General features: G+C 39.4%; 1 protein-coding gene across 2 annotated transcripts in view; it reads left to right on the forward strand.

Moving 5' to 3' along the window:
* Positions 1 to 5,187: 5,187 nt before the first annotated feature.
* The window catches only part of LOC128735884 (protein kibra), a 52,906-nt gene continuing 30,196 nt past the window's right edge, over positions 5,188 to 27,897 (forward strand). The window contains exons 1-2 of one of the 2 annotated variants that reach the window (XM_053830388.1): positions 5,188 to 5,694; positions 12,572 to 13,558. In XM_053830388.1, coding sequence (XP_053686363.1) covers positions 13,434 to 13,558 — 125 coding nt within the window. In that variant the 5' untranslated portion in view covers positions 5,188 to 5,694; positions 12,572 to 13,433. Of the gene's footprint in view, positions 5,695 to 12,383; positions 12,493 to 12,571; positions 13,559 to 27,897 lie in introns of those variants that run through there. The other variant, XM_053830430.1, reaches the window with a different exon arrangement.

Here is a 27,897-nt window from a genome sequence, read left to right on the forward strand (position 1 = left end):
TCCATAGCCTACACCGATACGAACGATAACGACAGCGTTGCATCAACTTTGCAACTTCCCGAGGCTCGGTGATTAGAAGCACTTTCTTTCCCTACAAAGATATCCACAAAGCCACCTGGAGATCCCCTGACCAGCGAACCTTGAATCAAATCGACCATATTCTCATCAAAGGCTGGTATTTCTCGAACATCACCAACGACGCTCCCTACGGGGTGCGGATATCGATTCGGACTATTACCTAGTAGCAGTACGTGTGCGCTCAAAACTATCGACGGTTTGTACCTCGCGACAACGCCGCCCTCCTCGATTAAACATTCGACAATTAGACAACCCACGAGTTTCCGAAAACTACGGACCAAATTTTTACTCTCCGACAAATCTTCCAAAAATGTTGAGAGTGTAACGTGCTCACACATCATATTGCCGTGGATTTCTGAGCAGCATACGATACAGTTAAACGCGAACAGCTATGGCAGATATTGCATAATTACGATTTTTCGGACAACTTAACGCAGCTGATTAAAAGTACTCTGGAGCAAGTGATGTGCTACGTGCGCGTTTCAGGGATACTCTCGAGTCCTTTCAAATCGCGCAGGGGGCTTCGACAAGGGGATGGACTGTCTTGTATGTTATTCAATATCGCTATTGAAGGTGTGATCCGGTGAGCGGGAATCTAAACGAGAGGTACCATCTTCAGCATGAGTAGCCAACTCCTAGCCTGTGCAGACGTCCTCGACATCGTTACTAGAAACCTTAGGACGGCAGAGGCAATCTACGCCAGACTAAAAATAGAGGCTAGGAGGATAGGGTTACAAATCAATGCGTCGAAAACTAATTATATGATAGGAAGAGGCTCCAGGGAAAGCAACGTTTGCCTCCCACGGATAGGCGATGGACTGGAAGTGGTTGATGAATTCGTATATGGTCGGTGTTAAGTCAGACCGAGCCAAGTGACAAAACTTTGATTTCGTGAAAAACGCGATCAAAGTTTGCTGCTGCTGTGTAGTTTATAGCTACCAATCATTCGAAATCATTTCATATCTCTGGGTGTTTGCAACATTAGTGTAATCTGATTACAGTAAAATGTAGCTAAGGACATTCTTAATCGTTTGCGGTCATTAACTTATTTTTTTAAAATTTTGTGACTTGGTCCGGCCTGATTTAACACCGACCATATTTGGGAGAGATGGTAAATGGTTGAATAATGCGCTCCAGAACCACCATAAGGTTCCACAGCCTCTTATTCAGCAACTCCTATCTCTTTCTCCACGTGGTACCATCCGGGATACGTTCCTTAGTGGAAATCGGACAACCGGTGGAAACTAGGGTCGTATGCGGAACAGGGCCCGACAACGTCACCTCCAACTGCATAGCGTCAATCTACAATGAAGCAGTGAAGCTTCGGTTTCAACAGAAGCAGCACCGTTTCAGTTTCAAACTGGGTTCAGTCAGCGTCAGCAAAACGGGTTTCACTTCATCATGACTATCGGTTTTAATTTTTCATTTGTACTTTTCTATCAAATATTCCGAATAAGGTCAGCAACTTTGAATGCAAATAAATCGAATTTGAGTAACATTTCCTACAATACAACGCATATTAAAGTTAACCTAGTCAATGTCGACAAATGGTGCCTGACTTTCTGCCGTCGTCAATTGAAGCAGCCACCAACTTCAACTGAAGCTTGCTTGAAACGTTCTCTTCAACAAATGAAGCAAGTCACTTCATGTATGAAGCGAAGGTAAGATAAAGTCAGTTTCATTTATTTGCCTCTACGATGCCGCGCCCTGCTGCGGACAGAGAAGGGCGCACTCACGCGAAGGCTGAAGTGTAAACTCTTCGCCCGCAGGACGGTTCTCTTGACTCCCAGGAACCAAAGCAGAGGGTCCAAAGCCCCTAAAGGAGATGGTTGTAATAGCTGTTATCCATGACTATTATGTAAAAACTTGAATGGATAAACCCCTAATCCAAGGTGTGACGTGACCCATGCCGAGGGATGAATGGTGGAGGGGGTTCTATAAATTCTCTCGCCGCAACGGAACCTGTGGAGTACCAGGGCACCCTCCACAGCAATTTGCCCTTGCTGTATCAAGCCGGTCACTGATGCAGTGGACGATTTCTTACCGTGCAAGCTCTCTCTGCAAAAAAACAAAGAAACGACTGAGGTGGAGAGGAGAGTACGGGAGGAACAGGACTTGAACGATGCGCTAGCTGAGGTTCAGTCCTGATCCTCGTCTATCCTCAACACGCCGACTCATTGTGAGTCGACAAACGAAGATGTGGCTCCAACTCTCTACTCACGGGTCGAGATCCACTCTGCCTGTGTACTGGAGGGTGGGCTGAAACAAAACGAGAGCCGAACAGTTATGGACAGTAGGATGGCTGTACAATCGCTCAAACAATCTAAAAATATATAACGTCGAGTATCCACCCCTAGGTTAGTCACAAGTTGCTGAGTCTCAACAAGACAGATCTCAGCAAGCTTACCGGTCTTGCGACGGGACATTGTCCGAGTAAATAATATCTTCAGAACCTCAGTTTCGTACAAGATGATATTTAACCTCGGAACACTTACTCTGCAATCGTGCAACACAAAAAGTACGCAGACTGCAGTATCTCAAGGGGAGATCTGGTTGGCATCGCCGATCAGGGTACTAGGTTCATAAACCTAGTCATCCCTGATTGGCACATGCCTCGCTCCAGTTACCAGCCTGTCACTTCCTCAATAAGTGATAGGTAAGCTTGAAGCGTATAGTAAAATAATAATACGGGGCATACCACAATAGTTCAAAATAATGGACGCAGTGGTAAGAGTACCAAACAGAGGAGAATATATTTGGGATCTCTGCTCACCGTCGACAATAATACGAGTAAGGAGATAGGTACAACGCATTCAAGCTGGACGTCGAGCCTACTTTTCCCTTCGCAAGACGTTTCGATCACACGCCGCCGCACAAAGCTGACGATGTACAAAACGCTATTCAGACCGCCAGTCCTGTACGGACTTGAGACGGTAACTTTGCTTACGGAAGATACACGTACACTTGCCATATTTGAACGAAGGGTGTTGCGGACTATTTTTGCGGAGTACAAACGGATAGCGGAAATTGGCGGAGGCGTGTAAATTACGAGCTACAGGCACTACTTGGAGAGATTCGCATGGTACACCTGGCGAAAGTTGGGAGACTACGGTGGGCCGGACACGTCGCAAGTATGCCGGATTACTGTGCAGTGAAATCAGTTTTCTTCAAGAACCCCACCGGCACCAGGAATAGAGGGGCCCAATGTGACTTGCGACTTGCGTGTGTCGAGATCGAGATGCGCAACGAATTGGCGACAAGTAGGACAGTTCCGAGTACAAGGTAGATGAATTCTCGATACGGCAAGAGCCACCCCGGCTCTCGGCTGGTTGAAGTAATCAGCACATTTTTGTCCCTTCTAGTTGTAGCATCTCATTTATGACTGAAGTTAGTCACATATCGTTTGCCACCACTGGTTAATACCCATGCTTGGTACGCTCTTTTCGCTTCGATTTTGCACCTTGACCAAGCAGAATTTGAACTAGTGGTGTCCGGAGCATTTGTAAAACTAGTTTTTATCTACAATATTGTTGAAGTAAGCATTACTATGTCATTTCTATTTATGACGCTACCGTGAACTCACGCTTAATCAAGCAAGCTAACGGGGTTAATTCTTAATTTGAACAACTGGCAATCCCAAACATGCTGAAACTTGTAAGAACTGGCCGCCCTGCTTTTTGTTATTGCTTCGGTGGGTTGATTTAGATGGCAGTTGCAAGCCGCGAATATTTCATTCTCCGATCGGATTTCTATCAGAATAGTTAAGAAAACGGAGTGTGCAACAGATTAAACACTCTAGATCAGTACAAAAAAATCATGTTATGTGCATTGACTTCGTAAGCAAGCCGTAAATACAAAAGATGAACTTTACTTTCTTTAGCAATATTGTAGATAATTACTAGCGCTACAAATGCTGCATACACCAATTATTCAAATTCTGCTTTGCTGAGGTGCAGTAATCAAAACAAAAAAGAGCATGCCAAGCCTGTTTAATAATTATGCCGGTAGGGATTTATATGACTCTGTAATTCATTTCTAAAAAAATTTAAAATGAAATTCACTGGCTTCATAATATTTGTTTATTTTGATAATTATATTTCTTCTAATTGGTTTATATATATGTAGGAATACCTCCATATAAGACAATTTATTTTTTCAAAAAGTTGTCCAAATATCGAAGTTGTCTTATATTGAAAGATATTTTTTCAAAAAATTTTTGCATTAGCGGTCGCCAGTTAGATCTGTGTTGTGTGTTAACGTTTTTTGAACTATTTATTATTGTTTGAACTGTTAATTTTCGACAATGTTTAGGATTATTTTGAAATAATGAGCATTTTCATGGCGCCGCTTTTGGAATGGAAAATTAGCTTTGGTGTCGTTACCAACTATGTCAAAGGAATTTGTCTTATATCGAGGTAAAAAATGTCTTTTATCGAATTGTGTTATATCGAGGTTGTTTTATAACGAGGTTGTCTTATATCAAGGTATCCCTGTATAAAGAAAAAGAAAATATGTGAACACAATGTTTTAGGCTAAATGATTCAAATGAGTGAAATGATCAGAAAAAATTCTCTAATTTAATTTCGATACATTTCCATTCAAATTTGCTTACCTGTTATTTAATAGCAAAAAAACTTGGAGCGACCAAACGGATCGTCAAGATCAATTGAACGTTGTTAGGAATTGTTCCCAACTTTTGCCAAAAAACGGTCACAGTAATTTTGGAATTGTAGACCCACAACCTACCTCTGAGGTTAGGATTTCATTCTGGTTACCGAGTTGGAGTTGCCCATTGTGCCGTGCATAGTGGAAACCTCCATCCATTCAGTGCCGACCGTGGGTACTATGCGAGGTGCCCTCTCACATTTCTAAATTGTTGCTAGTTAGTTCATATACGGCGGTGTGTCTTGTTTGTTAGGATTGGTGACCGCGTTGCTCTTGCCTGTTAGATGATGACTGTTTATGCGCTACCACCTTCTCAGTGTTGCTACCCATCCCGCATGTGGATTGCTCGTATTGCCCACGACCAGCGGCAGCGGTGGGTATGTGCTAGTGTGCGCTGTTTCGCAGTGCCAGTTGCTCTCGGATCGTCTCTTGAGAAAGAATGTGGTGTCACTTCGTATCGCACCTCTACGAACACTTTTTTCTATACTTTTAATCAGACATACATTGCGAGTGGCAAGTAATCAGTGCGGAGTTCGAAATCGTTTGCAGTTGCAATTGCAACCACCATCTGATGCACGAGCAAAAAAAAGGTTGATTGTGCAGTGTAGGATTCAGTATCTCTCGGATGGGCCGTTTCTTCCACCAAGGAAGGTGTAATTCATGTGGCGCGGTACATAGTGACGCTGAGCGACCGCATATTTAGGTGGAAACTAGTTTTCTTTCAGTAGTACTTCTGTGGCGAGTGAGGGCTGCCCCGTTTGCATACTTTCGAGCATCAGCCCAAGACTCCTTGGGTGGAGAGTGTGAATGGTGGACAAAGTTTTTCAGTGTTGATCCCCTTGGCGCTCGTCGTCGACGGTTGCGCTAAATACCGCAATCGACAATCAAGCGTGGGGCTGCGCGCTGGCTGGACCTCGTATTGAAGGTTTCTCAGTTTTTCCAGTGCCATCGGTAAGTTGAGTAACCTTCGTGGATAACATTTTACACATCGCGGTATAATAGTAAACTAGGGCAAACAGAAATGTTCAAGGTATTTTCATTGAGGCGGCTTTGTACTGATCCTCTTGATGCACAAAATTAGCTGTTTCTCTCACCTTAAGCAAGTAGAAATTAACTCAAATTTAAGGAATCCAACATCAGCAAACCGCAAAATAAATCGTGTGATCCGCTTTTTTCTACTTGCCTTTTCGTAAAATGAACTCTCCTGTTTGAATGAGTTGCAGTCCAAACGCGAGAGAAAACCCACCGCCACCGCTAATAATAACAACAACATCAGCAGCAACAGCAAAAAAGTGGAATGTTCAACATTCTTTCGTCGCCTATATGTCAATCGAGAGGGGTGGGGCACAGTCCACCGCCGACGTCTCTTGCTTGCATTAACCAACACGTTGTGAAGTGAAATACCGATAGTCGATACGGCTTGCGACGACAGCTTTGGCTGGTACGGGCCTGCGGATGGTTATACGAACGAGCCTCTACCCGCTGATGGAGTTGTCCTCCATTTGCAGGCACCACAAGGCGGGCAAGAATCAGAGCCATGGTTGAACTGGTGGTCTAGTGGCGTCGGCGGCATACAGGGGACAAAATCTGGTCTGGTCGGAAACTTGATCGGCGGTATACTGGACGGTCAGCTAGTTCGGTCGTCCGTTGGTTGCGATCTGTGTAGGCACTGCGGATTGAGACCAAACGATTGCTGGCGCAAAAAAAATGACGATGAAACAAAATATAAATGCCATGAAACGCTGATTATAAAATAGCTGTAAATAATTTGAATATTTCTACGTTTTTACAGTTTCTCTGCGGGACAGCGAGAAAGAGAACGGCAGTGATAGGGTGAATGGTTATGTTATGTTACGAAGATCAGAGCTTACGGGTGCTGTGAATTTGATCGGTTCGATCGAAGTGGTACCAATATGGCTGCTTTGCCGAGGGTTCTCTATGTTCTCTACGTTGCGTTCTCCCTGTACCAGGGGCCAAAGCCAACGAGACAGATCCTCTAGCGCTGTGGACGTACATATTAGTGAATTGACGGTTTTCTGTTTCACTCAAACCTCAAATTGGTGATCGAAACTGTAGGGTTGTAAAACATGGCGAAATAAGAATATATTGGAGTGCTCTTTAGAAATACGACAAATAAACATGTAACGAAAAATTGTTACGTTTTGCTCGCTTATAACGCAACCATTTTTCAATGGATTTAGAGATATTTGTATCAATCGGACAGAAATTTTACTATGCATTGATTGATATAGAGATTTCAAGAGAAATTTGTCAAATCACTATTAAAAGAAGCATAAATAATAAGCATTGTCAATAATTAGCGAATCAACCATTCACAATCAAGCACGCTTTTGCTTCCCACACCCGCGATGGCAAGTTCTATAACTTGCGAATTCGACTACCTCGTTTTTTGTGACAAAAATGATAAACATTATCTGTCTAACAAATCCGAGATTATATGTTTCGATTGAGCCTAGACCAATCGATGTCCTATAAGTAAATTACATTATAAAAGTTTTGAAACTTGTCCTTCTCTTCGAAGATTTATATTCGATTACATCGTTTGAACATTAGACGAACTTGATATGCTGAACGTAAAATTTGTTCGCAATAAAGAGTAAAGAGTTGTTCGCACCCCGTCCTTGCAACCGATCATTTCGAAATACTGAAATAATTTAAAGGGTCACGGAAGAAACGCTGTAGAAAATTACCTAATTGACCGATCCTTCAAATTTTCAGACAATAAAATATAACCCATTAGTAAGCTTTTGGCATATTCATTTCATTCAGCTTCAATACCATAACCGAATGATCGCAGCTTACGCTTAACTCTCAAAAAGTTTTGTACAACATCTCGCTACAGCTTCTTCTGTACGGAAACCCACTTTTTCTTCATGTCTTCCTCAGATTTGCCCTCCTTGGGATGCTTCCGAAGTGCCTTCTTCATAATAGGCCAGTATTTTTCATTGGGCCTTAGTTCCGGTGCGTTGGAGGGGTTCATGTCCTTGGGTACGAAAGTAACCCCGTTGGCTTCGTTCCACTCCAGGACATCCTTTGAATACTGGCACAATGCTAGATCCGGCCAGAAGATCGTAGGGCCATTGTGTTGCTTCAACAGAGGAAACAGACGCTTCTGTAGGCACTCCTTGAGGTAGATCTGCCCGTTTACAGTCCCGATAGTCACGAACGGCGCACTCTGTTTGCCTCATGAGCAGATCGCTTGGCAAATCGAAAGTGTAAACAATACACTCTAAACTACTTCTACCCACATTTTCAAGAGAAAATGCAGCTTTAGGTTAGTTAGTGAAAAGCGGAAAGGAAAGAAAACTCGCAAAGTACAAAGAACGTTAACCCTCTAACGGGTAAGACCGTCTTTAGACGGCCTTCGCTTTTGAAGCTCCAGAGCCGCATACAAAATTTGTTTTTAATTGGCAATATGCAAAATGTGTTCAGAACAGATTTCTTGACATTTTGATACTAATATCATAACATTCTGACCATGCATTCAAAAGTTATAACCTTTCAAAAACAAAAATTCCGAAAATTTTTGAAAATAATTATTGCGCGAATATTCCTGTTTTTACTTTTGAAGGAAAAGGACATTTAGAGAAAAATGATTGACTTAAAAAAAATTTCTATGAGTAAATTTCATGCATTATTTTAATTTTGTAATATATCTGAATTGAAAAAATATCTGGGCAGAGCGTCAGACATGAAAAAAGAAATAGAGAAATTGGACTTTTTCTTACCTGGCGCTCCTCCAGATAATTATTTTTGCATGAAAATCAGAACTTAAGGTTTTTTTGTGTGTACTTTCATGATAAAATAGTCATTAGCTTGATCGCATCGTTTTTACGGTGTTGCCCGTTAGAGGGTTAAGCTAATGCACTTTTATCCTCCGTTGTTAACTGGTTAGCTACATGGTATTTGAAAGACAAGTAAACTTCAAATCAGCCGTTCACAATGAATGGTACTTTCAACATTTAGTGTTCGTAGTATTCAGTTCAGTACAGACTAGTATTACTATCAACTTAAATTAACTATTGCATTGCTAAACCTACTTTTTTATATGTTCGAAAGCGAATCGGTTTTGTAAAAGATAATCCACCCTAATTTTCTCCAAAGGATGTGCAGCTGTGGTCTGGTGATTCTACTCTTAGTGAAACTGGTAAAAATGATATGCAAATTCATAAAAATAATATTTCAAGGCATTCACTACAGTGAATCATAAAGTTGGATAACGAACTTTTTAACATTTGAAAAATGTCAATCATTGTAGAATTGTATCTTTATTTGTAGTTTTACGTCAACCACGCGTTCGTGCACCTAGGCACATATCTTTATACTTTGTTTTTATTGAATTTCAGACTTTAAAAAATGCGTTATAGCGAGGTAAAATTTATGTTATATTAAATCGAGGTTGCCTTATATTGAGATATAGCTGTACAATGATTGAATAAGCGATTCATGATTTATGAGCTGTGATTTCATAAACGTGGACCACCACCTTCTCTGTTAAATTTAATGTAAAACAAAACAATATCTCACGGTCTAACCTGCAGTTGCGAAGTGCGTAACTGTTAATTTTGTCGCCCGGTATTTATGTTACAAATAATTACGTCAAAATAAATCTATTTTCAAGTCCAATTAAGACGACATTTCGGGCAAGATTGTAAGTCCAAATTTAAGCCGAGTGTCAACTTTTCCTGCTATAATCACTAACTCCTTCTCTCAGCCTAGGACAGACGTGACAATAACTGCTCCACCTCGTGCTGCAAACGCTGGAAACGAAAATTTAAACCCGGTTTCAATTCCAAATTCAAGTTATATTTCAAATCTAATTTCCAGTTCGAGTTCAATCCCAATTTTATGTCCCAGGTTAAAGTAAAATTTCAAGTTTAATTTTAAGTCCAATTTTAGGTCCTATTTCAAGTTCAATTTTTTGTTTTTTCAAGCCCGATTTTAACTCCAAATTAAAATCCAAAATCACCCTCAATTTGAAGTCCGATTTCACGTCTAAAGCCAAATACCAAGTCCAATTTCAAGGAGAGGAGACCCAAATAAGAAAAAGGGCTTTATTTCTCTAGCATTATGCGAAGCTTCGGTAGGAAACCGTCACAAAAGGGATTGTTAGACAAAAAGAAGTTGGCAAGGGAGGATGAAATGGGACTTTTAAATTGGTCTGGAAATTAGACTTTGAATCGAACATGAAATAAGCCATGGAAGTTTACTTGAAATAAAATTAAAAATAAAATTTGATGAACTTGAAGTTGTACTTGAAATGACTGTTGAAATTGAGCTTGAAATCGGACATGATAGTAGACTTGAAATTGGACATGAAATCGGAGATTAAAAAGGGTTTAAAATTGAACCTGAAATTTCACTTGAAACCGGAATCGAAACAGAACGGGATTTTGGAATAAATCTTGTAGAGAAGGTGCCCAGCTAGCATTTTCATATGTATAAAAAATGTAAAAATCAGCATTACGTACAGATATACATGCCAAATATATCGTATTTCATGCGCAAAATTGGCATATCCGTACTATTTTGGAGGCGATATACGTGATTACGAATAAATTTGAGCATTACGACTATACAAGTATTTATATACGATAATATCCGATTAAACGCGAGTCGCTCCGTACTACTCTACGATTTTGTGCTGAAAATCGTATGTATGTCAGTCATTATCATTATATACAACAGAAAATCAACTTGATCCCACTTTATACAGCTTTAGTTATGATTTCGAGTTTGTTAGGAGATATTTACGATAGTTTTCGTACATTGATATACGAGTTGGTGCTAGCTGGGTGGGCCATATGCCTCAGCGTGCCCCAGCCTGGACACGCCAGTGATGAGTGATGAATAACGCGTGAATTAAAAATCTTCCATTTGCTAAGCCTTCTACAAAAATAAGCAGTTGATTGGGTTGACCGGAACCTTAGCCATGGCCGATGAAAGATGGATGTCAGTATGTTCTTCAATTCTGTCGTGGCCTTTTCGGTCACACAGGTTATTGGAGTATATCCTCCGTTTGTGGTTCGCCCAATTTTTTTTTATTGGTCGCTACTGGGACTAGTTTTTTTTTCAGCCGGCCCATCTCCTCCGATAATCTCTTGGCATAATGGACCGAGACCAGGTCTGACCACATCCTTCGGCGAACAATCCGTGGCGGAGCTGGCAGTTCGAACAAAGCACCGAGTACCGAGTTTGACTGTTATCGCCATGACTGCTGGAAATCAAGTGATAATTGATTTGCCTCGCAGATGGCCACGACGTAATTGTCTTTATGTTAGGACGTGCAATGAAATTAACCAAGCACTTCATGAAAAATACAGTCCCTAAACATTGATAAGCATTTCCTCCTATGAACTCAAATATTATTATTAATTAATCGATCGACTAAATGACGCAATTTTTTTTATTTATTTATTCAAACGTTTTTATTGATATTTTTTAATCCCTTAGTTTATTCTTAATTGTAATGAAATTGTGATAACTTGTGTTCGCGTGGGACTACCAAATAGGGTTATTGCAGCTTACCTTTTTGCCATCACATTTCCTCAAGCTAGCGATCAATTAACTTTGGACGAACTGCTCCTAAGCTGATATTCGATTCATTCTTCAAACATTTTCTGCGCAATCTGAATAGGGGTGCTAACCTGGCACATAAAACCGCAGCCGTCGTATACTAAGCTGTACATGTAAGCACATAGTTATCGTCCATCAACCACGAAACACGCCAAAGAATTGCTAAATGGCGCACTGCAACGTTTCGCCCGCTGACCGCTTGACGACGACGACGACGACGTGCGCTACATTCCAACGTGATTTTGACATTTTTGCTGACTTGTTGGCTTTAATTTTGCACAGCATGGGTAGGTAGAGCTCTATCGTTTCGTCCCGCTCCTATCCATCCAGTAGATGGAATGATCCACGTCGCGTGGACTTCTCCCCGTTTCTTGCGGTTGAGCTTGTCCTGTCTTCCTTCGCCAATGCCTTCATACTAGTCGCAAAATTCCATCAAATGAGAATTTTCCGTATAGCATTTTATTTAAATTCCAATCGTGCAACGCAACCACCCATCTGTTTGCATACAGCGGGGTGATACACTACCGATCGATAGTTTCAAGTCTTGCTGCCTAATTCTTGTAAGCTATTTCTCATCCGCACTGCCCCCTGTTGCTACTTCGAAAGAAGATAAACCGTGTGGTGAGCCGTTCGTCGGTTGCTGGGCATATTTTGGATGCCAGGGTACAAACAATTTTCAGCTTTTACACGAAGAATAGCCTCAGTAGCCGGATACGCCGGCTCAAGCGCAAACCGCGTTTCGAATCATTTTAACGGTAATGTGACATGACTTAAGCCACACCACTATCTTTGTGCACACGCTTATGGCACAGGGACAGAATACGGCTTAGCGTAAACGCAAACATCCAAGCATACTGCACGTCTTACCAACACACATCCGACGACGGGTGTAACACAACGAACGAGCTGTTGCTCGATCGGCGCATACGAGTGCAGTTTTTCTATAAACACACAATACTCACACCGATCTGGTCAAGTAGACGGAGTGAAGGAAAAAAACATTGGAATTTCAATTTAATTCAATATGGCTGGCACAACGCTCGGAAATCGTTGAGCAAATGTGAGAGTTTCAAAGTAGTTGATTTTCTTCTGCGATCGCGATTTTTTTCAGGTCACAAACTGGAGTCAGAATTGCGAATGCAATTCTATTGAGTTAGTAATCAATATTTTCAGGAATAGTAATAATAGCTCAAAATATTAATCTTCTAAAAATGATCTCTCTCTCCCACAGAATTGAAATACTGCAGACACTCCAGTTGTAGCACTGTTTACGTGAACAAGGCTAGGGCCTTCATACGAGATATTAGCTTAAAAGGAGAAAAAGTTAAAGTGCCTGGTAGCAGAAGAAAAAGTTACAAACGAATCTAGTGTGGTGTTGAAAGGAAGAAAAAAAACAAAGTTATTCTGCGAAATAAGAGCAACTTGAGATTGCGCACGGATTGGTGAAGTGCTGCCGAAAAAAGAGAATTTGCGGTTCTTGGCTTAAGCGTCGCCCTTGGTGTGCGGGGAATATTGGAATTTCTCACATCCTACGGGAAATGTAAACCTGGTGAAGAGATCTGGAGCGCGTATGATTCCGTGAACGAAAGGAACATCGTCTGCAGAGTGTGCGCGAGTAGTAATTGGTTAAAATCACATCGACAAATAGCAAAAAGGAACCCAATCGCAGAGGTAAACCTGCAATGGGGTCTTCTATTTACAAGTGCAGTAACCAGTAACTAATTGAGATCTAGTATTGGCTCGCATTGCCAGTATTATTAGTGGAAAATTTTTGACGAAAATCACTGCTGATGAATAATTTGCTTAAGTCGTACAGAGAGCGCGACATAAAGTGTCCGAGTGTCGCATTCAGATTAGTGAAGGTAAAATCTTTCAAAGTGGCTCGAATCAATTGAAGCGCCAGGGTAATGTGAAGAAAGTGGCTAATCACAATCCACGGAAAGCAAGAAAAGTAAGAAAGGTAGCGCGAAATAGCTAAGAAGGAAGTGTTCGGGTGGCAAGCGGTCGCAACGGTGGAAAGAAAATAGGTTTCAGTCACTAGATTTTGTTCAACTGTGTTCAAGAGGCAACCGCACTGGAGGAGAAACAAAATTATGCCAAAAAGCTCCAGCAATGCAGATTTACCACTCGGCTGGGAGATTAATACCGATTATGATGGAAAGGTTTATTTTATTGATCATATTAATAAAAAAACCACTTGGATCGACCCTCGTGACAAGTAAGTAAAAAAACGTTTGCAATGAATTATGCTAGCATTTACAAGTAGTGACGCATCGAAGAAGGGTTTCAAAATATTAGACTTGCTGTATTCAATGCGTTCATACTGATTAGATAGTGATAACGACGGGGAAAGGAATTCGATAAACGACCACCGTTGTACCGAATTAGCACACTTTCGTCGGCTCGGGCAACCAAAATAATCTTGACCGCAGTCATCACGGCTTCAAATCATAAATTCACACTTGAAAAAGGTGATACCTGCACAAGCGTTTTGGTTTTGACTATATTTGGTATTCTGGTTGACGAAATCTTGTATCTGTTGCGCACTCTAGCCACATTGCATGGACATATGTATGTGGTAACGTTTATTTTGATGTACCGGAGAGAAAAAATGAATTCATAGACTCATCCTATTTTCTTTCATTCAAAAATTTTGTTTTATTAGTTTATTCAGAACAGTCCTGTTGTCTCATGAATTCAATACTATGGTGGGCGAAAACTTTAATTACCAGCGGAGATTTAATTCATTCACGTGATCAGTGACATGCATTGTATCCAGAAAGTAATAATTATCATAACATATATGTACATAAGCATGTCAGTGCGGCGTGGAACAACCTCGGCGAAATAAAACGCCGCTCCTGTAAAACCACGATTTCCAAACTTTATGTACCTTTTTCTCAGAAACCACATAACGTATTGGAACAAACTTTTTTTTTTGTTTTGTTGGTAGTAGGTAGCTTGGCAAAGACTTTTGTAACTTTTGAGCTTTGTAAACGAAACACAGCCAGAGAAAAAAGAAAAAGAAAACAAAATTTTATGTTTTCAGCTTCGAGTTGTGTTCTGTTTAATAACCTCAAAAGTTATAAAAGCTTCTACCAACAAAACCAGAAAAAGTTTGTTCCAATACGTTGTGTAGTTTCTGAGAAAAAGGTACATAAAGTTTGAACATCGTGGTTTTACAGGGGCGGCGTTTTTTCGTCAAGATTGTTCCACACCGCACTGGAATGCTTATGCGTATGATCGTTTTTCGACCACTTCCCGAGGTCGGATTATTACAAATTTATTATCAAAATAAGCGAAAGAATGCAGATTCAAAATCTGAAATAAAAATATGATTTTTTTTAAATTTTTAGTCGTTTTGGTCTCCTTAAATACATTGAATTTTATGCATTATTCTTATCAGTTGGTCGCGTTTTGATTTGAATTTTGGTCATGGTATAGTCAACGCTTTCGCAGTGCGGTGCCGGTTGTAAGAATCGTGCGATTAATGGAACCATTTTTTGCCTAGCCTGCTCTAAGTGCCTCCCAGTTGGCCTCGAGGAATGATGCTGGCCTAATAAGCAAGTCGTCGTATGTTCGCATCTCGGCTGGGAGAGGCTGTTAGAGTCAATAGGATCCTAGCAACTAGCCCTGCAATTGTCCTGTACTCTAACAGCTGGCTACAAAGTCTGTCGTATAAAAACAGAAGGTCAAGTTTCGATAACGGAATGTAACACCTAGGCTTAGCTTTTTGCTCAAAGTGAGTTTAATAAAAAAAATTGGGTTATTAAACTACCACTAGGTACATAGAAATTTAATTTTAATAGTAATTCGACAGATTGTGTTGATCTGATTATTTTAATTTAATCATACCTATATGGTTCTTGGAACTTACAGGTATCGCTGTTTTACGTAATCCATCCATTAATCCTGCTGCATCTCAGGATAGGATTTAAAAGGCTTCAAAAATTGAAGAACTGTTTCTTTTAATATTTTAATTTTAGGTTTTTGACAGTGTATTTTTTCAACTGATTCTGAGATATAATTTTGGGACCATCTGTCTAGTTTTCAAGATACGATTTATCAAACATAATTTCTGTGAAACTAAATACGCCCTTTTTGAAAGTGGTAGAAACATGTTGAAACCGAAAACGTAAGCAAAGTTGAATCCAAATCAGAAAGGTTTACTTCAACAAGTAAAATATGTTAATTAATAAAATAACAAATGTTTCAAAACAATGAAGTACACGAAGCAGTTGAGTGAATACTGCTTTAAATGCTTATGGTTAAATCGAAATTGCACCAACAACCCAAAATGTAGCGAAATCACGAAATAGTGAAGCAGAATACAGTTCCACCTTTCATATGTGCCTACATACCGATTTAACACTCTGACAGTAATCATCGGGTTAATCTCCCGCCAGTTTGCGGTGCATACTGCAAACGTTCGCTATTTCTCCGAGCATCGAACGAAAGGCACCGTTACAATGCTGTTGCTGCTATACAACTATACAGCACTACTTGCATGAAGACATTGCAGTAAACGGTTTACCGGATGATTTAGGTGTGCAAAGCATATGGTATAGCGCTTACATACTTACTACTCACGACTTCAGCCTTGCAGGCATACGTATGTACATGCATGTGAAGTACGAAGAAAGGGCTCTTGCACAGTGGGGTAACTCGAAGCAAAGAACGAACTTAATTGTGAAATTGCAGCAGGTGCTACAAAATTTACTAATTTTGACCTGCAGAGTTTCAAATCAGTTTTTTATGGAAAATTCGACAAAATACTGTCAACGTGGAAAATTTGTAATATTTACCATATTTAGAAAGACACAGAAAGCAAAGCAAATGCAAAGCCTTGGGTATACAGGGCTATACCCATGACTTTGCAATAGATCAACGAACTGGTCGTAATGGTCCAACTCCCTTAACAAAGCAAAACATAAAAGGCTTCAAGACTTGGTGCCCTTCTATATCCACAGACTTCGCTGCCAGCTGCTGGAGTACGGGGCAATAAAATTGCAACGATCCTACTGGCTTTATCCGCCATGCCGAGATTTGAACATACGACGACTGGCTTGTTAGATCAGCATCGCACCTCGAAGCTAACTGGGCATCATTTATAACCATCTCTCAAAAAAACTACAAGGTATACAGCCCTAAGCGTTGTACGAAAGGGTGGCGTAGGACTATGTCAGTTCATTACATCAAATACTAATGTAAACTGCATTTCTGGCATATGTATGTTTATAAGAATCTGTAAGTGCCATTGTTTAAGTGAATGTTTAAAAGAGAAGAGCGAAATATTCAGAACAAATTCTTCTTTAAATGCAATGGTGGCTTTGAACATACGTGGACGGTCGTTGATAAGTACAACGCCTGCAACCATTGAGACATAGAAATTTCTTTTAAAAATCACTTGTGTGCATCATATAGGTTGAAACATACGTATATACGCAAAAATTTCTGTTTTATTTGTATGAGAGTCCTACCAAAGGGGTTTCAATTGACCATAGAAAAAATTCTTGCTCTCTTAAACCCCCACATGCCAAATTTTGTTCCATTTACGTAATTAGTTCTAAAGTTTTGAGAAAATTTGCATTTTATTTGTGTGGGAGCCCCCCTCTTAGAAGAGGAAGGGGTCTCAGTATACCGTAGAAAAAAATCCTGCCTACTGAAACCCTCACATGCCAAATTTGGTTCCATTTACTTGTTTAGTTCTCGAGTTATGAGGAAATTTGTATAGGAGCCCCCCCCCACCTCTTATGCCCTCCTTAAAGTTTCTCTCTTAACCCCCCTCCCATAATATTGCTGGTCATTTTATCTATCCAACGACATATAAATTGTTCAGTTTAGTTCAGTAGTTTAGTAGTTATTAGCATTTAAAATCTTTCATTCAAACGTTACACTTCTATTTTCGTTTTCACAAAGTGCTACCCAGTCCCAGTATAGAAAACAAAGACGTAGTCCTACGTCAAAATCTCAAATCTCAAATGCAATGCAAACAACTCCATTAGATAGGAAAAAAAAATTTTGTTAGAAGTATAGCAAATCATAATGATCATATATCGAATGCCTTGTACGTGTATGTGTATGTAGCGGGTAGCCACCGTCAGCTCAAAATTTCTCATTGTATGCAAGTAGAATTACTGCTCAATCGAATTAACCCATTATGTCCTAGCGTATGATATATCATACCCCGTCTTCAAAGCCTGTTTACTACTGAATTTCAATAGTTAGCATTGTTGATATATCACTACAAGAGAGATAAGACATCAATCTGATGTGTGTGAGATAATTTGTCAGCTTTTGTCATTTCATCTATATTTTCAACAGTGTAAAGTTGTGATAAATGGCGGAAAAAGTTGAAAAAATGGCAAAAAAACTTTGTCTCCAAAACGCATGAAAAAGTCTATATTTAGTGACGAAACATTACCTGGCATGTAAATTGGTATTTATATGTAAAGTCTATCACAAAATTCGATAAGAAATATGTAAACAACATTGTAATTTGTTCGTTAATTTTTGACTTAACTTTTCTGAGAGTTTGAATTTATTGGTTGTCCAAGCGTCTACACACGTGTGTTTACCTTCTATCTTTATTTCTCATTTTTCGGTTTATTGTCGCCCTTCCACAGTTTCATACAGAGTCGCATCATAACTGGAACTAAAGTAAAGTCTTGTACCGAAAAGTTGCAACAATAGTTCAATACGTAGGGGAAGGGCGGTAAAGACGGACACTGCGGGAAAGACGGACACTTGTCATATTTCATAAACAATAATTTTTTGAAGCAAATCAATGATGGGAAATGTTTCTATAGATTGAATTAACACTTTTCAATTAAACTGCTGATTTTTAGCAGCGCAGCTGTCAAATTTATAAGCAAAACAAAGAAAAAATACGTATATACGCTTACCGATGTAATTTTGTGTGTGAAGAAAATAGCTAGTAAATCGTTAAAAAATAACATAATCATGCTAAACAGACGACATTCCGTTAGTTTGATCCTTCACTGAATATCCATTGGAAACCTGGTAAATTTTTGAATATTCAGTAAAAAGTTATTGAAGTTTGAACAAATGATATCCAAGTCGGGAAAGACGGACACCCAAAGGTAGGGAAAGGCGGACACACAGATTTTGAACCCATTTTGCCCAACAACTATTCAACATTGCAAATACTTAAATATTTTGTAAGTAAAAGTAACCAGAAGTCATATAGCAGTTGGAATAGGCCAACTTTTAGAAACGATTAATTCGTCACCAATTAAAATATTGAAGGGAACCATTTTATTTTCTCGCTCAAAGGGGGGATCGGGAAGGGGGTTTTCCCAAACCAATTCTTTCCTAAATACATGATGAAATATGTTAATCTTTCTTAATACTGATAATTCGACGACGCGTGACACCTTTTTGCGAGTGTCCGTCTTTCCCATATCAAGTGTCCGTCTTTCCCGCCCTTGCGCAGAAACTCTGATTTATACATGATGTTTATAATATTAAAAAAAGCATAAATTTTGGAAGAAATTTTCCAGCGCACGTTGTAACTTTATTAGACAGAGACTTAAAGGTTCAGTTTTTTGCGAAAATTGCGATCAATACAGTTATATTTGAGTAGATATTGAGTCTTTACCTTAAGGTGTCCGTCTTTACCGCCCTTCCCCTACACAAAGTTTTTTTTCCATTTTATTAACGACTCTTTAAGGGGACATGAACGTCTAAAAATTTTGAAAAAAGTATTATTTTTTTATTTCTGATTTTGATTCTGCAGTCTTTTCCGCTTATTTTGATACTAAATTTGTAATGATCCGCCCATGGGAAGTGGCCGAAAAACGATCATACACATAAACATTCCAGTGCCGCGTGGAACAACTTCGGCAGAATAAAACGCCGCTCCTGGAAAACCATGATTTTCAAACTTTATGTACCTTTTTCTCAGGAACTACTCAACGTATTGAAACAAACTTTTTTTTGTTTAGTTAGTAGAAATTTGACAAAGACTTTTATAACTTTTGAGGTTTGTAAACGAAACACAGCTTGAGAAAAAGAACAAGAAAAGATGGTTGAAAAAATAAAATATTGTCTTCTATTTCTTTTTTCTGTGCTGCGTTTTATTTACAAACCTCAAAAGTTATAAAAGTCTTTGCTAAGATACTACCAACAAAACAAAAAAAGTTTGTTTCAATACGTTGAGTAGTTCCTGAGAAAAAGGTACATAAAGTTTGAAAATCATCGTTTTCCAGGAGCGGCGTTTTATTCTGCCGAAGTTGTTCCACGCGGCACTGGAATGCTTATGTGTATGATCGTTTTTCGGCCGCTTCCCGTAGTCGGGTCATTACAAATTTAGTATCAAAATAAGCGGAAAAAACTGCAGAATCAAAATCTGAAATAAAAAAATAATGGTTTTTTTAAAATTTTTAGTCGTTTATGTCCCCTTAAATAGGTTTTTTCATTCAGGTCCGGGGCACATAGTAACTTCAGGATTATTGATAACATACTGGAAAAGCGCAAACTCTGATTGAATTTTAAATGCAAAAGAAGAAACAGCAAGGAACTAAAAATAAGCGCAAACATTATCAAAATGTAATCGCAAGCTACGAAAAAACATAAGTAGTGTAAGCGACTATTTTAAACTTACTGAAAGGAACTAAGTTATTTCATAAAGATCTTGCTACATATTTCTTTACATTACAACTTCCAAATACATAAAAATGTGTATCCTATATCCCAGAATGCATTTTTCTTTTTTGTATTTTATTTATCATTTTCAATAATTTTTAGAACTACTTGGAAAAGTTAATATTTCGGAAAAGTTAATCGACCCATTCCACAATCGATTAACTTTTCTGAGAGTTCACTGTATATGCAATTTATGAGCTGTAGCTATGTGGATTACTTTGCAAATATATCTAAAATCGTTTAACCGTAATCGGTGGTTAAGTAGGCTGCGCGAAGTAACTTAAATAAATCCAAACGCAACGTTGTTGTCAAAGAGTGTCTTTTTTCTGCGAGTTTTTCAGATTATTTCGATTACCAAAAAGTTGTGCTTTCGCGATTTAAGGTTTTGGGAACTTATTATTCAAAGAAACCAATTTTTTGAACTTAGCATCGACAAAGAAGGTAAATTTTAATTATTTGAGACGGTGCCATTCATTAGTGTGTTGAAATAAATTGTATTTTTATAATTAATTACGCTGTCCGGAGTAAAAATCATGTTTATAAATCCGAACATGTTTGACTATTGATGGTAACTGCCTAATGTTTTTCTTTGAAAATACGAAAGGACACGTTGAACGAGGCAGAAGGTGTGGTACGAGAAGGAGTCTAAGCATTTGGAAATCCAAAATACTTGAGGGCATTTAATGTAGAATTACTTAATCATTTTCGTTCTCTGGTTGAGTAAGTGGGTCAGTGTCGTACTTGACTAAAATCGTATCGTTAATGACACAAAAGTGGAATTAAAAGTAAAAAAAAATAGGCAATAGGCTTATAGGTATACATTTCTTAGGCAAAGTCTGTCCGGGAAAAGATTCAAAAGTGTTCGGATATTGATTCACTGAGATGTGAGGAGTCCGGATTTATGAAAAAGACAAGCCTATTTATTTCTCTTATTTTAATGTATTTTATTGAGTTTTCATAGTAAAACTCATGTGTTACTGTAAATTTAAGCTTTATATACATTTGATTTGATAAAAATGTGACCTGCTTAAGTATCCGGATATTGATGCAGCATGGTATTACTTGCTTTATTTTTGTGAAGCTCTAACAACTGTTTCCAATAGAGATACATAAGTTTGTTTGATTTGCTTCTTTTGTTTCTTAAAATATCTTTTTTGCATTTTGGTACCTAATCAGTAAACACAGTTTATGACCAACCAAATGGGAGTATCACGTCCCCTAAACGAAAAGCAACGGTCTTCATAAAAATCTTTTCTAAGCTTATAACTTCCACGTTAAGTATTGGTGCATTAGAGTTACGTTCGTTGTAATATATTTAAGAAAAGGTGTCGGTTTTACCCTAACAGAAGACTTTTTATCCGCACCAAACTACTGCTTATTACGCCTGACGAAACAGAGTTTTCTTATTCATTTTAAATCAAAAACACTCAAAATATGTATCCAACATGCCTCGCTCTTGCCGTATCAAGAATTCCTCTCCATTGTACTCGGTCCTGGGCTACTCGTCGCTTATTCGTTGCGCGTCTCGACACACGCAAGTCGACTTCAAGCCTCAACCTGGTAGAGCCATCTAGCACTTTGGGCCCTTCTATTCCCGGTGCCGGTGGGTTTCTTGGAGAGAACGGATTTCACTGCACAGTCGTCCGGCATCCTTGCGACGTGGCCGGCCCACCGTAGTTTCCCAACTTTCGTCAGGTGTATGATGGGAATCTCTCCAAGCAGCGCCTGTAGCTCGTGATCCATACGGCTCTGCTACTCTCCGCTATCTGTTTGTACTCCGCCAAAAATAGTCCGCAACACCTTTCGTTCAAATACGGCAAGCACACGTATGTCTTCCGTAAGCAAAGTTATTGTCTCAAGTCCGTAGAGGACTACCGGTTTGAATAGCGTTTTGTACATCGTCAGCTTTGTGCGGCGGCGTATGCTCCTTGATCGAAACGTCTTGCGGAGGGAAAAGTAGGCTCGATTTCCAGCTTGAATGCGTCGTTGGATCTTTTTACTGGTATTATTGTCGGCGGTGAACAGAGATCCCAATAATACGAACTCATCAACCACTCAATAGTCTCAATAGTCACTATCCGTGGGAGGTAAACGTTGCTTTCCCTGGAGCCTCTTCCTACCATATATTTGATTTTCGGCGCATTGATTTATGACCCTATTCTCCTAGTCTCCATTTTGACGTAGGACTACGTCTTTGTTTACTATACTGGGTAGCACTTTGTGAAAACGAAAATAAAAGTGTAACGTTTGGATGAAAGATTTCAAATGCTTATAACTTCTAAACTACTGAACGAAACATAACTAATAATATGTCGTTGGATAGATAAAATGTCCAGCAAGTTTATAGTAATAATCTTTAATACGCTTAATAGTAAAAATGTATGTAGAGTTTCTAGGTCAAATTTAGTTAACACGGAAGGCAAGCAGGCTGCACGGATGGCTAGCGGGGGCTGACTGCAGTGATAGTTGCCAGTAAAAGATTTTCGGTGTAGGATACAGTGAATCGAAGCCGATAACCTGCATGCCTCATGCCATCAGGGGTGTGAAATTGTCAAAATTTGGCGTACTCCGTGTACAACATCCATGGATGGTGACAATTTTAAAGTAGCCTATGAATCGAAAATAACAGCTAGTACTAGTAAAATTAGAGCTAATAGGTAGTGTTTAGCTGCTTTTTGATTGGTTTTATTTGTTTTGAGATGAATTAAACAGTAAGTAGGTACTAAAAACCAATGAGTGGGGCATGGACTATGTATGATAGTTTGATACCCACACCACCCCTCTGGTTGCCATTCGTGCCAAAAGGAAAAGAGATCCGACTGGCACGTCTAATCTGCCATGAACGTGCTTTGAATTTAATGTTATTTGTAACCAATGGCTACCAACGAATTAAATAAAGGTTAAATGAATTTTTTCGTAATCTAGGTAAAACGCCAAATACATGCCAATTTTGTGGTGTTTCCCTTAAACTACTAAGCTACAAGACTGTGAAATTGCCAAAATTAATTTCTGCTGTTGCTGATACATCGAAGTGATATTTTCATCTGAAAGAAATTCAATTATTACTTGATGTTGAAGGCCACAAAGGCCGATTGATGTATGATATTCACATCTAGCCTGATACATTTACTAGGAGCTCGAATAACATCATAATTATGTGCCTTCTGAGACGGAATTTTAGCTTATTCACTCATCAACAAGAAGCAAACGAAGGTCTGAACCTCACGGGTAGTTTCCGTAGCGTCCGTTGGTGCAATCTGCATTAGTCCTTGCTCTAATGATCTGACATGAAGGAACACTTCATCGAGTAAAACATGTCATCAATACAACAATAATACTAACATACGCCTACGCCACCCTTTCGTACAACCCTTAGGGCTGTATACCTAGTAGTTTTTAGTCTGGCGTGGATTGCCCGCCGTCCTAAGGTTTCTAGTAACGATGTCGAGGTCGTCTGCACAGGCTAGGGGTTGACTACTCTTGCTGAAGATCGTTCCTCTCGTTTTGATGACTACACGTCGGATCACACCTTCAATAGCGATATTGAATAGCATCCAGGACAGTCCATCTCCTTGCCGCAACCCTCTGCGCGATTCGAAAGGACTCGAGAGTGTCCCCGAAACACGCACTTAGTACATCACTCGCTCCAGAGTAGCTTTTATCAGCCACGTCAGTTTGTCCGGAAAACCGTACTCGTACATTATCTACCATAGCTGTTCGCGTTCAATTGTATCGTATGCTGCTCTGAAAGCCACGAAAATATGATGCGTGGGGATGTTGTATTCTCGACATTTCTGGAGGATTTGTCGGAGAGTAAAAATTTGAGCCGTAGTAGTACGGGCCCCCATAAAGTCTGCCTATGAAGTGCCGTTGCTAGCAGTTCTTGACAATTTTTGTAGAGTTCTACCGGGAGGCGGTCCTTTCCGGCAGCTCTATTATTTTTCGGTTGACCGATTTCTCGCCGGATACCTTCAAGATCGGGAGCCGGCACATTGTTGTCGTTTGAAGGCACTCCTAGGTTAACTTCCGTTGCACCTCCTTCTGCTATATTGCCATTGAGGTGCACATCGATGTACTGCTTCTACCGGTCGACCACCTCGTGCTCGTTAGTGATTAGATCACCTCCATCGTCCCTACATATGTCAGGTTTAGGTGTGTACCCCTTACGAGTTTTGTTCACCTTCTCCTAAAACTTGCACGTGTCATTAGCCCGAAATATTTAGTTGTTCTAGCTCCTCACGATCTCAAATATGGTTTTTCTGCGAAAGTTATTAGGGTGTCGATTTTACCCATTGTTCCCTTATCGAAAACATGTAAGACTTTCGTGCAACTCTGATGAAATTCTAGTTTCGCCTCGAGGGAGGGTTCGATCATTCTAATTCAATTTTGATTTATTTGACGGTGTCATCTCAACTAAGCTAAATTTGAAAATGTTGTTATTATCTATAATTTTGTTATGCACTATTTTAAGCCCGATTTGATACGATATATAATTAGCTTGATTGAAAATTCCATATTTAAATCAATATCACTTTTACACTTCTTTGTAGAAACTATAACAAAACATGACTTCGTGTTGCATTGAAATTACTACTTGGGCAGTAATTAAATTTTTATGTTGGGTCTGTTACCTATGGCATCACCGTGCATCGGCGGTCAACTATACTGAAAAGTTACAGAAATATGGTCATACAAGCAACAAGTTTCAGATGGGCTGAGAACGATACAAGGGGGCTGAAACTTGAATTAAAATATTTATGCACTCGCATCATTATTCACCGTACGTTTCATCGCATACAGCATGCATAGTAGTGGAAGTAATATGCAAACAAATTTGAATTGATGCCAATGCGGACACTCGCATTGCATGCTAGCCATTTTTTGTGTAGGTACTATTGGTATTCCCGTGCGTATGTATAGCAAACAGAATAGACAGTCGAAAGAGTGAAAGAGACATCGTCATGATTAGCGGTTATGTTCGCGTAAATCGTGAAACCCATGCTGTGGTAATCGGTCTACCAATGTTAAACGATAGTAAGCGATTCTCATCCGGTAGCCCATGATATGAGAGCGAAGTACAATTTGTTTACTTGGTTTTGTACTTTTTAGTATGTGTAAGGATAATGAAAATTCCTCAGGCGATTAGCGAACGATAAAAAATGAGCAGGTGATAATACTTTCTGTTGTTCGGTCGAACGGTTTGACAGGTGAACGATACAATGTGGTATTTACTAGCTGTTGAACATTTGTTGACTGCTATGTTTGGCTTCAGCAATTTTGTGATGGAGAGAATATCAAACTTGATTTCTATGTCATAACTGTTGAATAGACACTTGGTCTTAAATAACACGATGCGTCTGAACTCCACCGACTAGCAAAGAAGTTGAAGGCGGCGTCTTAGTAATAGTCACATCCGTTCGGTAAGCGAAATGGATACTGAATTGAGTTTCAATCACGAATCTTTCCTTTAAAATTGAAGAAAGGATTTAGATAGAAGATATTGACATAGACCGTGGGTGGTACCAATAAAGTTGATTTTTGGTACACGGTTAGTATCTGCTATAACTTAGTCTACTACCAAAAATCTACTTTATTAGTTAATGAACAGCTGAGATATCGCGGTGGGCGTAGTAGCACCACCCATCGCCTTATTCGGGAGCTTCCTGTATCTGATTTTCTTTCACACTAGATATACCAGCTATTTAGTCATTCTGACAGGTACCGATATAAATGTCAATAACATAAAGATATATTTGTTTTTAATCTATATTAAGTAACATTAGGTATAAAAAACGTACTCTCTACTTATCGCTACCAAAGTCATCGCAGGAATTTTGAGCGAAAATTTCACGACCAGTCAAAATGACTGGTTTGGTATACTTAGTGTTAAGGGACTTGTTCAATTCCCCATAACCTTGAATTTACGTATTTTGGTGGAAAGTACTCACCAAATTTTTCGCCTAATATTATTTAGAGTGAAAAGGATTAACTAGATAATTCTAAACGCTATGAAAGTTTTTCATGATATTCGCGTTTTCCTTCCAATACTCTTTTCCTGACTGTAAATCCCCGCTCATTCTTCTGCCAAGCCGGTCCGACGACTCTATGCACTATACCACGGTTCTCACATGCCTAAGCAGTTAGCAACACTAGCGCTGACTATGTCATTGATATCCGATTCGCTCTCGGAAACTATTCCAAACAAACGGGTCAATAACTTCGAAGGAATTTATATTTCCTTTTCTTGCATTTTCTCGCCCGTGTGTATATTTTGTGCCATGGTATCGGGAAGTAGAAAGAAGCGACATGATGCGGAGACCGGTGTGTATTCTGCTGACAAGCCACTCAAACGGAGAACGAAGAAAGCTTAAAAACAAGCCGCTTTAAGAAGGAGTCGTTCTGTTGGAGTTGTTTTTGTGGGAAACTATCTATTGTTTGCGATTTTAAAAGCGAGAATTTCTCGTAAATAGGTTCAGTGTAAAACAGTGAACTCGGAAAATGGTTGACCATAATACCTACGGTTTCAGCATCTGCGTCCAATTGATAGCTGAGACTGCCAACTAGAGTTTGTAATTTTCCAAAGCATCAGATCTGTTTTGCTTTTGCTTTATTTATAGATGGTTTTATAGACGAAGTCTAATATAGCATCTACTATTTTGGAAATTGATATGATTGTATTGATACATACAATTAGAGATTAGCCAAAACTCAAAACCATAATTCTACAATGGTTTTTACTTACAAAAGATGTAAGAAAATCAAAGGGGTTGTGCACAAGACACGACCACATAGGTGACGTAGAACCACGTAAGTCTCTTTGTAGCGATAGTAGGATGTATCCATGTATATAATAATACGATTCTTCATGCATACATGCTACATCCGTAACGTTTATCAAAGTAGAAACATTGTATACATTCAATCCTCAACCGATTTTGGAGTTATATCCATGAATTGATTGAATCTATTTTATTAAAACGAAACCAAGTTAGTAACTAAACCAAACAGTAAATAAATTTGTATGATATGTTTATACGTTGAATAGTGCTTTTCCTCTGGTAATCGGTAGACGGTACACGCGAGTTTTCAAAAAGTTGAAAATTTTGCGCAATTTTTCTGCGGCTTACAAAAGAACACTGATAAAGCATTTACAACCTGCAGACGTTTTGGAAGTCGCAGAAAATGTCGCCCGTAACCAGAAACCTTATTTCCGTCATTTGTTGGCCGTCCTCAATGGCGAAAAATTCAACTTTTCCCTCGATGCCTGTGTTATTATGGTATTGACTGGGCAAGAAAATTAATAAACTCTTCGATCGTTGTGTGGCCCTTGAAAGGACCGGTTGTTTGATTATCATAACTCCAGCTTGCACTAACGCACTTAACGTGCTTCTGGTGCGTGCAGCATATTTTCGGCCAATTCCAGAACTTCAGCAGCCAGATATTTCATCACGGCAGCGAAACGAGTGCTCCAGCTCCAACACACTGCACTGCACACACACTGCAAAAGTGCATGAGTCGAGCGTGACTTTCGTTTGCCCTAGCAAACGATGTTGGCAGTAGCTCAGCTAGCGTTTGAATAATGCTGTTCGCCGGCTTACCACGTGTTATGTACCAGAGTAAGCGACAAGAATCGGCCACACCTATTTTTCATTGTCCTTCATTCTATCATGTACGTAAAGTAAAATAGAGCATTTCAATTTCAGTCTGAACAAAAGAGCAAAGTTATCAGTGAGCCGTTCGCCTTTTGCTGCCAAAGAAAAATTACGCTACGTATTATTACTCTAGCATTGGTGATGGATAAATTTGTGTTGCTAAAGAAAACCGAGTGAAAAGCCCTAAATCCCAAGTTTCCTAGGTTTCATCAATTACTGAAAACCGTTCTTTGAAGAA

The sequence above is a fragment of the Sabethes cyaneus genome, chromosome 1 (genome assembly GCF_943734655.1).
Source record: "Sabethes cyaneus chromosome 1, idSabCyanKW18_F2, whole genome shotgun sequence".
In the NCBI taxonomy this organism is placed as follows: Eukaryota; Metazoa; Arthropoda; class Insecta; order Diptera; family Culicidae; genus Sabethes; species Sabethes cyaneus.